Source organism: Polyodon spathula, chromosome 7, assembly GCF_017654505.1.
Source record: "Polyodon spathula isolate WHYD16114869_AA chromosome 7, ASM1765450v1, whole genome shotgun sequence".
Lineage (NCBI taxonomy): Eukaryota > Metazoa > Chordata > Actinopteri > Acipenseriformes > Polyodontidae > Polyodon > Polyodon spathula.
In genome coordinates this window covers 9,212,946-9,228,271 of record NC_054540.1, presented here as the reverse complement: position 1 = coordinate 9,228,271, position 15,326 = coordinate 9,212,946, and the positions used below count along the sequence as shown (strand labels likewise).

The following is a 15,326-nucleotide window of genomic DNA, read 5'->3' as shown; positions in this document are numbered from 1 at the left end:
TAATAAACATTTGTTTTACAGTATTATTCCTAAGTAAAAGTTGGAACTGATTAAAACTGATTTAAAACCTCTTTTTTTTTTTTTTTTGTAAGGCTAAATGCACATTTTGAGGCGCATCTTGAAAGCTCTGTCTCTCGATCCGAGATGTACTCGGATTACCTTTCAATTTGCAGTAAAATGGCTCGAGGTGGCATCTTAACATCTACTGGCTTTTATAAATGCTTAAGGTATGTGGTTTTTCGTTCGTTTTTATTTTTTACATCTCTTGAGCTGTTGTGTAACTTTCATTTACCTTTTGTATTCCGTTTGTCATTTTACATAACTTTTTTTTAAAAGCAGACAGCAACATTTATATTATTTGCCATATTAGGGGCACCAGCTGGAAATCAAACTCGTGTTACGATTTTAACTTTTGTTAATATAAAGTTTTTATTCTTTTGTGTATGTTAGGGGCATCTTTCCAAACCATACAATAAAAAGAGTGGATGATCCCAAGAATAGTGGACAAGCCCATATCCATATAGTTGGAATTCGCAGAAGGGCTATTCCACTTCCAGTCCAGCTCTATTACCAGCAACAGGCTTCTCCTGCTACTCCAGAAATATCCCAGACTCCACCAACAGGTAATTGAAACCATGGAATACACGTTCTTGAGTGACATGAAAAAACAGCTTCACTGTACTATTTAACCCTTTGCAGTCCATTTATTCAGCGCTTGTCAGGTGCGTCTGGTCCAGTTTATTTTTACACGCACTGTTTAAAATATTTTTTTCAGAGTAAAACCGGTTTAAAAGGCATTGAATCGCAAAAGGACACTTGATACTGTATCTACAGCCTCCCCACCCCTTGTTTGCTGTATTTTTTCACATACCTCTTTATAGACGTGCACACTGATAAATCATCTTCTGATCACTCATTTTATCACCAAACTTCTCAATAATGTGATCCAAATCATTATTTTGTTACTATACCATTTCAAAAAGCTCTGCAAATGTCTGTGATATTCTTTGAGCGTTGGATGCAGAAGCGGCTACCTACTTTGTGTATGTCCACGTTATCTCTGTAGTGGATGGGGCTATGAGATTCGTCTCCTTTTTTATTTTTCAGTTTCTTTCGGCTCCTATCAGTCTCACTCGGCCATTGAAAGGTTTTCTCGTCTTTTTCCGGAGAAAAAACAACTAGAGACCTGTTTTACGTCCTTTTAATGTCAGACAGGAAAGGGAAAATTGTAATGTCGGACCTGGTCCGACATAGGACCGCAGAGGGTTAAAGTGAACATTTTGCCATTCAGCTGGTGTATGGTAATGATAAAAAGTTTGTCAAGTAAAATCACCTAGGATCTCATTGTCGTTCTCCCCCCATGTTTAGGCTTGCCCCATGGACCTCAGAGTGTAGGAAATCACTTCCCTCGGACACCGGTCAGTAGCCTTACTGCCAATTTGGCAACCTCACAGATGGCCTTCACGGTTCAAGGAGTCTCCAGTGCGGCTCAGACTGTTTCTAGGATATCCCAAAACCAGCCTGCCCAGGCCCAGCAGCACCAAAACACAGCAATGACTGTGATCCAGAACAAACCCGGCGAGGTTATGAAAGCAACAGTGATCCAGGGCTCCATTTCTCAGTCGGCTGTTCCCGTCAATGTTTCTGTTGTTCAGAACCACAACAGTACAGCGCACCAGCCTTCAGTGACAGTTGTCACTTCACACCAATTGCTTCACCACTCTCCAGTTATACCCTCTGGAACCCCGGTCACTGTCTTTCAGCAAGGGCTGCCTCAGACTCACATAATCGCAGGCAGGGTGCAGAATATTCCAGCGGTGTCTAATGTTTCAGCCTCTCAAGGGCAGCAGCTGGTGACTACATCATCCCTACCCATGCAGACTTCTCAGCAGCCAGGAACAACGGGCCACCAACAGGAGACGGTCATCCTCGCACCCCAGCAGTATATATCCACTTCCACCCCCAGTATCGTCTCTTGTACCTCGGTGCAGAACTTCCAAGTTGCTGGTGGTCAGGTGTTCACCATAGCAGGCGTGCAAAGCCCTCAGGCGTCTCGCGTGACCTTCCAGAACATTGCTCCCAAGCCGGTGCCCTCACAGACTACTGTGATGTCGCAGCCCATGCACCAGCCGCAGCAGCCTCAGCAGCCAAGTGTGGTTATCGTCGGCCCGAACCCTCAGCAGAACCCAGCCTACGCATCAGCCATCCATCAAATCGTACTCTCCAATCCCACCTCCATTCCAGCCAGTCAAACGGTGCAGTTGGCTGGACAAGCAAGCATTACCCAATCTCCTTCACAGTCACCTGGGCTTGCAACCAGCAGTCACGTGCCACAAATCGTAGCATCTCCAAACACCATGCAGATGCAAGGGCCTCCCCCCACTGTCAGCCAGATGTTGTCTGTTAAGAGGCAGCAGCAGCACCATCACCTCCCCCCACAGCCACAGATGCAAGTTCAGCCTCAGCCTGCACCTCCACCTCCAGGTCAACCTACCTCCACTGAATCTAGTTTGATCAAACAGTTGCTTCTTCCAAAGCGAGGCCCATCCACTCCTGGAGGCAAACTGATTCTCCCTGCTCCCCAGTTGCCTCCCCCAAATAATTCTAGGGCTCAGAGTCCTCAAGTGGTCTACCAAGTAGCGAACAACCAAAACCCAGGTTTTGGTGTTCAGGGTCAGCCCCAAACCCAGCAGCTACTAGTAGGCCAGCAGAATGTTCAGCTGGTCCAGAGCTCTATTCAATCACAAGGGACTGTCCAAACTGTGCCCATTTCCAATTTACAGATTTTACCTGGCCAGTTGATCTCCACTAGTAGTCCTGCAACCATCATCCAAGGTACTGCTGGTAACCAGGTAACCTTCACAGTTGTGCCAAATACCAGTTTTACCACCGCTGCTGTTAGTCAGGGAAGTGGATCACAGATTATTGCTCCGGCAGGAATCTCAGTAAGCAGCTCACAACCTGGAGTTGGCCTTCAAGTACAGACCATTCCAACGTCTCAAGTTGGGCAAACAAGTCAATCTCCTACACCACTGTTTAAAGGCGACAAGATCATCTGCCAGAAGGAGGAGGAGGCGAAAGATGCAACTGGGCTACATGTACATGAACGCAAAATTGAAATAATGGAGAACTCTTCCCTCCCAGAAGGGGCTGCCAAAACCAGTAATGGTGACTCAAAGGATTGTGAAACGTCTACAGCAAATCTTGTTAATGGAAAAAGATACGTTGACTCTAGTCTACCTCCGTCTAACTCAGGGAAAAACCAGTTGGAGGCCAGTCAGTGCATGCAGGTCACGAATGGGCCCCTGTCCGAAGTCAATGACAATCCTGCCAATGGGATGCAGTGTACGGAGCAGGCAGATACACAGGAACTAAAAAGTGACCTGAGAAAGTCCCTGGTGAACGGGATCTGTGACTTTGAAAAAGGAGATGGTTCTCATTTAAGCAAAAACATTCCAAATCATAAAGCTTCCAAACATGTGGGAAATGGAGAGATCTCTCCACCAGAACAGCAAGAGAATTCAGACCCCACTCGGCAAGATACTGCCAAAGCTGATCACTCTGAAAGAATGACAAATGGGCCAGTAGTAACGAATAACGCTCTGCCTATTGCAAATGCACCATTGGAGGTATACCGAAAGGTTAGCAGTAATAGTGCAGAGTTATCAAATGGACCTGTACAATCAAGTTTAAAATCAGATTTGCCTCAGCAGCAGCATCCATGCGTAGTAATGTCATTGCAGTCTACAGCCTCAGTAACGATAACCACTGTAAATCCATTCACAACAGTATCCCAGTCTGGAACTGCAGTGCCTCAGTGTGTACCATCATTTGAGCCTTGGTCTTCTAATGGCTCAAATGAAAGCCGAGGTGTAAAGAGACCAGCAGAGGATATGGACAGAGGAACTGTTTCAGGAATCCCCAATAAAGTAGGGGTGAGAATTGTTACAATTAGTGACCCCAACAATGCTGGCTGTAGTGCAACAATGGTAGCTGTGCCAGCTGGTGCTGACCCAAGCACTGTAGCTAAAGCAGCAATAGAAAATGCAGCCCAACAAAAACAGCACCAACCTCCCTTTGTACAAGGGCTGGTGACACAGGTTAGAGAACTTTTTTTTTTTTCTTAAATTACTATAGTATGCCAAATCTATACATACAAATATATAAATAAATAAAACAAAATTGGGAGATCAAATGTTTTAGCAAATAAGAAAATGAAATGTAAAGCATTGGTAATGCTCATTTGATACACCTTGTGTAAACTGTTGGCATTTCATGTTGCAGGACTGGTTGGTTGTTTTGGTAGGTATGTCTTAACTGGTTCATTAAGCCTTCTACAGAAACTCTTCTAGCCAATCTATTGTAGCACATCCATCTATCATCTGTGTTCAGCTTTTTAAAATATTTTTCCACTTTTGTTTAACAGCCTTCGTGTATCTCGTCAACAATAACTGTACAGGCACCACAAGTGAGTTCCACTACACCTCCATCTGTAACCCCAACTTCATGTCAGAATTCAGAGCATGTAAGGAAGCCTGGACAGAACTTCATGTGCTTATGGAAATCTTGTAAAAGGTAAATCCTTATTTATTTATTTTTGTGTAGTAGTTGCACTTTATGAATCGGACAGTATTTTAACATTATGAAGAGACTTTGTACCTACATGGCACACTGTGCTTTTGCCTGTCTGGATATTCATCACCACCGTGTTGTTTTGTATGCCTGGCTTCATGTAAACCTGAAACAAACCTAAAGACATGTTCTTGTTGTGTTTTTGTTTTTTTTTCACATTGATGTGGTGTTAATGAACCATCGTGTATGTCGATTTAAATTAAACTTCCACAATTTGACCTTTTTTTCCTAGTTTGTGTAATGTTTTCAATATGGGATTAAGATTACAACCAGTAAACCAATGCAGGTGCAGTGAATATTATAGAAAACTAACACTATTGAAAAAGTTCCTGGGAATTGTTTTGGTTTCTGATGTAAATGTGGTGATGTGTCGCATGTTATTTCTTTATTGAAGTCTTCCTGTCTTATTTCAGGTGGTTTCAGACACCGTCTCAGGTGTTCTACCATGCTGCTACCCAACACGGAAGCAAAGACACATACCCAGGGCAGTGCTTTTGGGAAGGTTGTGAGCCTTTCCCTCGTCAGAGATTGTCCTTCATTACTCATTTACAGGCAAGAGTTCGAAACATTGAACACATTTTGACTTTCATTCTAACTTTTGAATAGTGGCGTTTTTAAGTTCTTTTTGTATTATTATTTTAATGATGCAGGATAAGCACTGCTCTAGAGAAGCTCTACTTGCTGGATTAAAACAAGAGGAGCAAATACAAACTGGAAATCAGAAAACTTCCAAGTAAGAGCAAATTTGTAATTTTACTTGAACTATAGTACTTTTAATATTGAAGTATGACATTTTGGTAAGCATAACAACATTAGCTTAGGGTACATGTATAAAGGATTTTTTTATTACAAAATCTGTTAAGCAGGATTTATGGTATGTTTTATGTTTGGTGGCTACCTCCTAATCAAGTTGAGAGTGTATCTCTCGCGTACTCTTGTGTAAATTAGTTCTGTCATACAAAAAGTGCAGGAGAAAATACTCAATTTGATTAGAGGTAGCTACTGAATATTTATAAACATCTTAAGTCATTAAATCTACACTGAAGAAAAATAAACGCAACATGTAAAGTGTTTGTCCCATGTTTCATGAGCTGAAATAAAAGATCCCAGAAATTCCATACTCACAAAAAGCTTATTTCTCTCAAATTTTGTGCATAAATTTGTTTACATCCCGTTAGAGAGCATTTCTCCTTTGCCAAGATAATCCTTTCACCTGACAGGTGTGGCATATCAAGAAGCTGATTAAACATCATGATCATTACACAGGTGCACCCTGTGCTGGGGACAATAAAAGGCCACTCTAAAATCTGCAGTTTTGTGTCACAACACAATGCCACAGATGTCTCAAGTTTTGAGGGAGCGTGCAGTTGGCATGCTGACTGCAGGAATGTCCACCAGAGCAGTTGCCAGAGAATTAAATGTTAATTTCTCTACCGTAAGCCACCTCTAACGTCACAGTACATCCAACCGGCCACACAACCACAGACCACGTGTAAACACGCCAGCCCAGGACCTCCACATCCGGCTTCTTCACCTGCGGGATTGTCTGAGACCAGCCACTCAGACAACTGATGAAACTGTGGGTTTGCACAACCGAAGAATTTCTGCAAACTGTCAGAAACCGTCTCAAGGAAGCTCCTCTGCATGCTCGTCGCCCTCACCAGGGTCTTGACCTGACTGCAGTTTGGCGTCATAACCGACTTCAGTGGGCAAATGCTCATCTTCGATGGCCACTGGCACGCTGGAGAAGTGTGCTCTTCATGGATGAATCCGTTTCAACTGTACCAGGCAGATGGCAGACAGCGTGTATGGCGTTGTGTGGGCGAGCATTTTGCTGATGTCAACTTTGTGAACATAGTGCCCCATGGTAGTGGTGGTGTTATGGTATGGGCAGGCATAAGCTACAGACAACGTTACACAATTGCATTTTATCTATGGCAAAGTGGATGCACAGAGATACCCTGATGAGATCCTGAGGCACATTGTTGTGCCATTCATCCGCCCCCATCACCGCTTGTTTCAGCATGATCATGCACGGCCCCATGTCGCAAGGATCTGTACACAATTCCTGGAAGCTGAAAATGTCCCAGTTCTTCCATGGCCTGCATACTCACCTGACATGTCACCCATTGAGTATGTTTGGGATGCTCTGGATCGACGTGTACGACAGCGTGTTCCAGTTCCCACCAATATCCAGCAACTTCGCACAGCCATTGAAGAGGAGTGGGACAACATTCCACAGGCCACAATCAACAGCCTGATCAACTCTATGGGAAGGAGATCGCGCTGCATGAGGCAAATGGTGGTCACACCAGATACTGACTGGTTTTCTGATCCACGCCCCCTACCTTTTTTTTTTAAGGTATCTGTGACCAACAGATGCATATCTGTATTCCCAGTCATGTGAAATCCATAGATTAGGGCCTAATGAATTTATTTCAGTTGACTGATTTCCTTATGAACTGTAACTCAGTAAAATCTTTGAAATTGTTGCATGTTGCGTTTTAATATATTTTTGTTCAGTGTAAATAAACAGAGAAAGCGGTTTACATATTTAATCTGTTGATGTAGATTCTGTTGTGGTTTAAACGTGTAGAATTCTTTGACATCTACACTGACACATTCGAAGTGTAATTGCTGCCAATATATTCCAACTTATTATATTTAGATATGTTAGTGTAGTTTTAATTTTGTAATTTATTTTTTATACAATCCAATTAAAAAATTAAAATTACTTTTGGACATCTTTTGATTTATGAGAAGTGTACTTTTGAAAATGAGCTCTAAAAGGTGGAAACTCCCAAGACTGCATTTATTCTCACAATTGTAATTCAAAAAATCATAGATGTCTGGTTTACAGATTCAGATTGGCATTGATCATGGATTTAGATAAGATTATCTATGGTAGTCTGTGACTGGTGCTAATCAGAGTCATGTGAAACAAGCCAGAAGTCTCTAGGGCATATTATAATCACAGTTATTATAATAAAAAAATTGAATTCAACAAAATAAATATGTTGGTTATATGATTTCAGAAATACTAGTGTGTTTCGTGGTTGCTTTAGTAATAACACACTACTTGCAATGTAGATATCCACATGTACTTTATTACTGATTTGACATGTATACATTGAGCAGGAGTTCCCCCTGCTGTTGATTCATTAAATGTTTGTCATCAAGAACTGTTTTTTACAGCTTGACTGTAGACGCCACACAGGACCTGTTGAAATGTATTGCTGATCAATTTTTTTTTTTTTTTTTAGGCAACAGGCAGCAGTAGGTAACACTTCCAGTCCCAGAGCACAGAAAGCTATTGTAAATCATCCCAGTGCTGCTCTCATGGCACTGCGACGGGGATCTCGAAACCTGGTTTTCAGAGATTTCACAGTGAGTAGTAGTTTCACTTCAAACTCTTATTGGCTTTTTCTTCTCTTCAGAACATATGTGTTCATGTTTATTTTGTGCATGTGTTTTTGTTGAAGGATGAAAAAGAAGGACCCATAACAAAACACATCCGGCTGACAGCTGCCTTAACATTAAAAAATATTGCGAAATATTCAGACTGTGGCCGAAAGTAAGTATATACATATTGTAGTTTTTTAAAGCGTGTTTTTATTGTGCTTGCTATCGGTCATTTTAAATAGTAAGAATTTGTCCATTTAAAATTATAACAGACAGAATTGACACTGTATTTTTATGTAAATGCTATGTTTTGTTATTTATAAAATTGTCAAGTGTATTAATTTTTTTTGTCAACTTTGCAGGTTATTGAAACGGCATGAAAACCATCTATCCGTACTAGCTCTGAGTAACATGGAAACTTCCACCACACTTGCCAAATGCCTTTATGAACTCACTCACTCAACCGAGTCCTGAATAAAAGACCAGGAGACAGACTCAAAGTGCTACAGTGAAGGAAAGTCATTTTTCCTATCTGGGGGAGGAGAGTACTAAAAAACATTTCAAATACTGTTACTGAAGAAAACTGAGTCTTAATGGAAAGGAAACCATAGGCTGGCATCTTTTATCTGCTCCCATGATGCAGAGTAAGCTTTGTATTCTGATCACCCTTTGTTCTTTATGTAAACTGCCATGGGATCTTCAACCAGTTGTTTGCAGGATGCCACTCAAAGCAACTTTTTTATCCTAAAAGGAAACTGGTATGATCAGAATTCAGTACCATCCACTTTGGAACAGATAAATTTAATATTAAAGAACAGTAAACTTTACAATCGGACAAGATACAAGCATTACTTATTTTTATTCTGTACCCAAACGAGCACATTTTTATATTCACTGAACTATTTGACTAAGCTGGTTTAAATACAAGTTTCAGCACAGCAGAAGTAGGCCTCTGGTCTTGGAGATTGACGCTGATGACTAGCTATGGATTACATGTTTTTTTGTTTTAGAAATTGGTAGCTTGGTTTTCTTACTTGAGCCAATATATTTTTCACTTATTTATTTATAAAAAAAATACCAATATGATGAAAACCATGTACATTTCTGTGAATATTAAAAAAAAAAAAAAAAAAAAAAAAAAATTCATGCCACTGCAGCCACTGGAAACACTCTGTGGTGTCATAGAAGCATTATTGGGGAGGTTCTAAGGATTTCTTCTTTTTTTGATATCCCAGTCAATTGTATCAAATGTGATTATATACTCAGCAGTGGATGAATGTTTTAAAAAAAAAAAAAAAAAACCTGTAAATAATTCTGCAAAGGTACTGAGCTGTAAAGTGGATAAAAAGAAAACCAGTTTTTGTGGAACTGATTTTTTTTCTTTTTGTATTATACACCTTGTAGAACTCATTTTGCTGGCTGAAAGAGTATGGAATAATATATCTCATGTCATTTTTGTAGAAGAAAAACTGTTGAAGGTATTTTTTTTTTTTTTTTTTTTTTTTCCCTAACATGTATTCGCAGTAAACGTTTTGTCATAGTGCAAGCTTAATGTTTGTACAGACTTTTTTTGTATTTGTAAATTGGTTTAAATACATGGAGTTTTATACAGGTTTTCTTCTGTTATATTTGCTTTATGCGCAGGTATGATATTTTCTTCACTACTTTTTCTATCTTAATATAGTGTGGAGTTTTATTGTACTATTTTTTCATTCTTAATACCATACCACCACATTCCTGCTCACATCCCCAAATTGTGTCCTTTTTACAGTGTGTTGTGTAACCATTTATAACTGCCTATTGCCTGTTGTATTCGCATCAAAAACAGGGGAAGTCATCCCATCACCTTTCTGCTGTGACGGTAGGATGTGCAGTAAAAAAAAATATATATATATATATATATAAAAAAAATATAGACTTAACAGTTTATGTTATAGAATGGCTTTATTTACTTTGGTGACTGTTTATAGTTTTTAAATAAAAGACTGATCATTTTTTTTTGTCTTTCTTTTAATTTGTGCCCATTAAACTTCAGTTCTATTTTTACCATTTTAAAAAGATAAGTATCAGTTGAAGCTTATATTGTCCTTTTTTAAAGCCAGTACATTTCTAGAACCTCAATGACACAGCAGTGCAGTGCTTTGTACTTTTTGGAGCTGTATATATTCTCCTAACTGAATATTTAGGCATTTTGTATGATTTATGTGAAGCAGACTGGATGCTACTGTGTAGGTGTGGGCTGAGCTGTGCGCTCAGGGTTTTGTTGCACCAGATGTTTGTAAACTCTGTCAGACGGACAGCTCAGGAGACTGAAGGACTTTATTCACATTGCAGGTAAAGCAGGGGCAGCTCCATTTTTGAGGATGCCACTGAAGAAACTGGCACCATGGCCTTTAGGGACTGGTGGGAAAATGCTTATTAGAGCCAGTTATAATTGTGGTTTGTCAGCGGCAAAGTGTTAAGACTTGGGGGGGGGGGGGGACGACGACAAGGCAAGGCTTTTGTGTTTTACACTGAAAAGTCTTAAAAGAGAAAAACAAACAATATAATAGTGAGATGTCTAAAGATTATAAATGGTGGGAACTTGTCCTGTAGAATACCTATACTTACATTGGCAATTAGTATTCCTGATGCTGCAAGAGGTTAAGGAAAAAGTATCCTGTAGAATATTTGAACCAACACCTAACTTCATTGCATTGAGCATCATGCTTCTGATGGTGGCTGGCACTCAATGCAAGATCAAGATGGTTAACCAATCCACCTGTTGGTTGTAATCTCATCAGTCCACGCTATCACTATGAGCCAGTGTGTCATCATTGACTGTCACATGGTGAGGTAGTGCATATTATTTTCTGGTACACATGCCACGTTATGTCTGTTTAACAGTGAGGATATTTTGAAGGCTGAAAGCATCAATCATAGTCCAGATTTTTTACTTTAAAGGCTACAGGAACAGATGAGTTTTTATGTACAAATACTAGTATTTATTTAAAGAAATTAAATGCCAAAAATATTTCTATAGTGTTTCCAAATTCCTAAATACCCTTTGAGACAGCTGGTTCAGGTTTTCAAGAGGAGTACAATGGAGTGTTCAGACAGCTTGTTAGAAATGTTGCTCATTCATCTACTGGACTTGCTTTACAGCTTATGAAATGCATAGCTTTCAATACTACATAGCTTAAAACAGCTTCACTAGCTGGACTGTAATGTCTTGGGCTTATTGTGACATGTTCATAGCCAAAGGTGCATTATTCTTAACCCATATAAAACTGAATTAAGGTCCTTCCATGTTTAAGACAATTTGTATTAAAAGTTTACATTTATACTGTACTCTCAAATAGGATATAGCTCCACATTTACAAATACTGTTGTCTAAATATGAATGGTGCTTTTGGATATACACTAGAAATCTAACATTGGAGGAGCAATGTCTTTTGTTACGGTATGCAGATTATGCAATACACTTCACTGCAGTCTTGTCACATTTAGTTATCTGTATAAAGCTGCTTTGGAGTACAGCATTTAATGTATTTATAGTTATCTACAGATTTACCAAAATCACTTTACAAGTTTATAGAAATCTATTAATAGCTTGTTTCAAATGGTAAATGTTCAAATTCGATTTAAATTTACTCCATTTTGTTTCCTTTTGTGCACACATTATACTGTACAAGTAATATGACATCATCGCTATAGAGCTTTTACCACATTGATACATCCCTTAATAAATACTATAGCAAACTATTTTTATTCACTTTCTATTTTTATATAGACCACCAACACCATATACAAAATATTTCTGCAGTAGGTCACCAAGTACTTTTTTTATATCTTTAAAAGGTTTCAATGGGTTGCGTTATTTACAGTATTAGTGATCGTCTTTTATCTTAGTATTTGCATGCTGATTTTATGTTGAAAAAACAAACAAAAAAAACCTTTAGTCCAACTTTGTAAACTTACAAAAACTGCTATTAAGAAACAGGTCACGCTACTGAAGTAGTGTGGGATGTGGTTCAATCGCAGCTCCCGTCTCACATTATCAAGGTGATCACCAACATGAGGATTTCAATTGGAGATTATCACAGGTTATAAATTGGTACCGGTTTTCAGTTAATGTAACAGTCTTCAGCCACCAGAGATCATATCCATGCTGTATTAAAGAAATCTAGTACTGTACCAGTCATGATTTTTTCCTTAAAACATAACAGCAGCATCCATGGGATTACTTATGATGCTACACATCACTATAATGACATTTTCCTTCAGAGAAAGCAATTTAATGTAGTGTTTGATTTAATAAATGTCCTTTTTTTGTGCCTGTAGAGCGAAGCACAAGCTGTATTTTAAATGAAGGGAAGGTTTTGGGTATTTTTACGCTGTTGGAATATTTCACTGCTTACTACTGCATTTCATTCCCAGAATATTCCTGGGTCCTGTGATGGTCCCTCAATCTCAAGTTCTCTTGTAGCCATGTACAGTGACTATCAAAGCCAGACAAGGGACAAAGAAAATTTGGTCGTAATTCCAGGACAAATACTGCAAGTGACTCTGAAATGTTTTAGCTTTCAAACTGTTTAAGTGTTAAACTTACTTCAACTCAAGGAAACTGATTAAATAGTTTTTGGTGTCTTAATATACCATCTCACAAATTAGTCATGCCAGAGATCTATATCTACCTATCTATCTAGCACAGCAGAGAAGATATTTAACAAAAATGAGAGAACACACTTATCACAAATAGAATGGCCATCGCTTAGTAGCATCAAATGACAACTAAAAAATAAACTGGTTACAAAGTTTTTTGTTAGTATTCAAAAACAGCTCTATATCCAAGGAGAATCAAGGTCTAACAGGATACGATACTCATCGATCACTAGAATTGATAAACGGAATTGATACATAATTGATGCATCAGACTACATATTTCTACCATGCTATTTGAATAAGCTGGAAGCCAAACCATTGTAGCTTGTGAAAAGTGAGTTTTCAGTTTCAGTTACTTTTCTTCTTTATATAGATAGATCAACAGAAACAGAAGTGGCATGATTTGAAAAGACAATACTATAAAACACATGAAAATTAAGCAGCATATCATTTATTGAATTGCTTTCTGGATAATAGTTACAGTGTCCACAGAGCACATGTTACAAAACAAAATTTAAGGTCAAATCGACACCAGCTCGTTGAACTGTTCTTTAGCTCTAGCAATCCTAAAATGCCTAACCTAGTCTGGGTACATTAAACCCTTCATCTGTTTCCGACATAACATGTACACATGGTGGTTAATCCTGCACTCAACTTTCCAGTTACCACTACGAATTACTGTAAAGGCAACACGTTTACCTAAGCGTTCATTATTTAAAAAAAAAAAAAAAAAAAAACAAAAAAAATCAATCAGCGATAGAGAATTTTACCTAAACACTTAAGAAAACACTTTGCTCCTGATAGATGAAAACTGTACATACCTGTTCTGTACCAGTACTGGCTATAACAGAAGAGCTTAAATAGATGCTCTTACTACTGCAAGTCAAAACGCTGTACAGCTTTTCATTCGCACAAGACGACAACATTCTACAGGACCATCATGCTTTCCTTTAACCCTTTTATATCAGCAAATCTGTAATTTTCATGGTTTCAGCCTAATTTAAAAGGGTTAAATCTCCCGCTCTCATTTTAAACAAAATATGAAATCTATAGAAAAACTTTATTAACATTAGGTTGCCGATATCAAAACCTGATTTGCAGTCAGTTCTCAAAGTTTATATTAAATGTTACAGGTGGTAGAAATTGCACTTTGTAAATGCTGAGCCAAATCTAAGTCCTATTCAGAATTTTCCATGGTCTTCTGTCTTATTCTTGCGGGCATGCTTGTATTTATCGACATACGCCTTAACCAGATTTGCCACTTTACCAGAGTTGACTTCTCCACTCTTACTTTGGCAAACCTGTAAAAACAAAGAACATCATGAAGATCCAATGTTATAATGTTGTTACCGTGGCCATATAATCCATTTATGAAACACCTCTATCATGTGTAAGATTTGCTTAACCCCAGCCTTCCTTACTAAAAATCAAGACACGCATACCTGGGGCATAGTACAAACAGTATGACAATAGGACTGAAAAGTATGAAATTAGCTGCCCGCTCACTTTTATTAGGACCCGTTTACGAGATTGGACTTGGCATCACCCTGGCGTGTGGCATGTATAGCCTGGGTCGGACAAATTCTGAAGTTTACTTAAGTATCACTGTGGATCACTGATGCACTTGTACCCTTATGGTGACGGCTACTTTCAAGACAATGCTAGAATCGTGCACAAACAGTTTCAAATTTCATAGATTTTTCTAAATGTTATGCTTTAGGAGGAAAGGGTAATAATGCAACCCCACCCCAATTTACATACAATGAAGAATAATAAACACAGTAATTGTTAAAAAGACTACCATTACATGCATTATATCCTGGGGTATTGCTTATAAATCAGGTGACATTCCAGTGATAAGCAGATCTTTACTTGCCTTTTCTACCGCTTTGCGGACAATCTCTTTATATTCATCCTTGGTAATATCCTTGTTTTGGTAATATGGTTTGATGGCCAGTTTCACTTCTTGTACAGCTTTTTCCTGAATTTGACATTTCTGTAAACAAATATACATAGGCAAAGGCCATGAGAGTTTGTGCTCTTGTTGACGTCACTGATTACTGTATGCTACCAATTGCTATAAAGTAAACCAGCTGTAGTCACTGAAATTCCTGCTACTATACTACAGAACAAACCTCTCAAGTGACGTGCATAAGGTTTCAGGAAAACAGAACGTATTGCCCAATATATCTGTAATTTCACCAGAAGGCTAATAGCTCGTTTGTGCTCATGAAAACAGGACACACAGCTCAGTGTATCTATGGTTTTTTTTAATACTAAACATCAACATTAATTAATGTTTTAGCACAACCAATCACTTACACTAATGCCTAATTACATTTTTTTGGTATCTTCTTTCCTAGCAGCATGTATAGCTATAGCTTTTAAACATGTCGAGATCTAAAATACTTAACATATTTAGTTCTTTACATGTACATGCCTTTTCTTTCTTGGAACTGTCTGCATTTGCTTCAATTGTCACCGTTTCTTTACTCATAAAAGGTTTTCCAGCTGTGCTGGTCTGGGTTCTTGACGATGGTAGAATTATATTAGCTGCTCCCTGAACTGCACTTCCCGGAGCTTTTGACGGCGCAGGCAAGAGAGGTGCACTGAACGTGTTCCCCCCCTGCGCACTGGTCACTACCTGT

The 15,326-nt window shown here is 38.8% G+C and overlaps 2 protein-coding genes across 5 annotated transcripts in view; one reads left to right on the top strand and one right to left on the bottom strand.

Moving 5' to 3' along the window:
• The window catches only part of LOC121318118 (AT-rich interactive domain-containing protein 2-like), a 33,285-nt gene extending 23,946 nt beyond the window's left edge, over positions 1–9,339 (top strand). Inside the window, exons 13-21 of the mRNA XM_041254430.1 lie at positions 93–227; positions 451–623; positions 1,369–4,100; positions 4,427–4,575; positions 5,046–5,184; positions 5,283–5,365; positions 7,896–8,019; positions 8,115–8,206; positions 8,397–9,339. Coding sequence (XP_041110364.1) covers positions 93–227; positions 451–623; positions 1,369–4,100; positions 4,427–4,575; positions 5,046–5,184; positions 5,283–5,365; positions 7,896–8,019; positions 8,115–8,206; positions 8,397–8,508 — 3,739 coding nt within the window. The 3' untranslated portion in view covers positions 8,509–9,339. The remainder of the gene's footprint in view (positions 1–92; positions 228–450; positions 624–1,368; positions 4,101–4,426; positions 4,576–5,045; positions 5,185–5,282; positions 5,366–7,895; positions 8,020–8,114; positions 8,207–8,396) is intronic.
• Positions 9,340–13,113: 3,774 nt separating this feature from the next.
• Positions 13,114–15,326, bottom strand: part of LOC121318119 (protein SCAF11-like) — a 24,112-nt gene continuing 21,899 nt past the window's right edge. For 3 of the 4 annotated variants that reach the window (XM_041254433.1, XM_041254431.1, XM_041254432.1), the window contains exons 13-15: positions 15,119–15,322; positions 14,555–14,674; positions 13,114–13,979 (exon numbers count right to left, since the gene is read on the bottom strand). In XM_041254433.1, coding sequence (XP_041110367.1) covers positions 13,860–13,979; positions 14,555–14,674; positions 15,119–15,322 — 444 coding nt within the window. In that variant the 3' untranslated portion in view covers positions 13,114–13,859. The remainder of the gene's footprint in view (positions 13,980–14,554; positions 14,675–15,118; positions 15,323–15,326) is intronic. The other variant, XM_041254434.1, reaches the window with a different exon arrangement.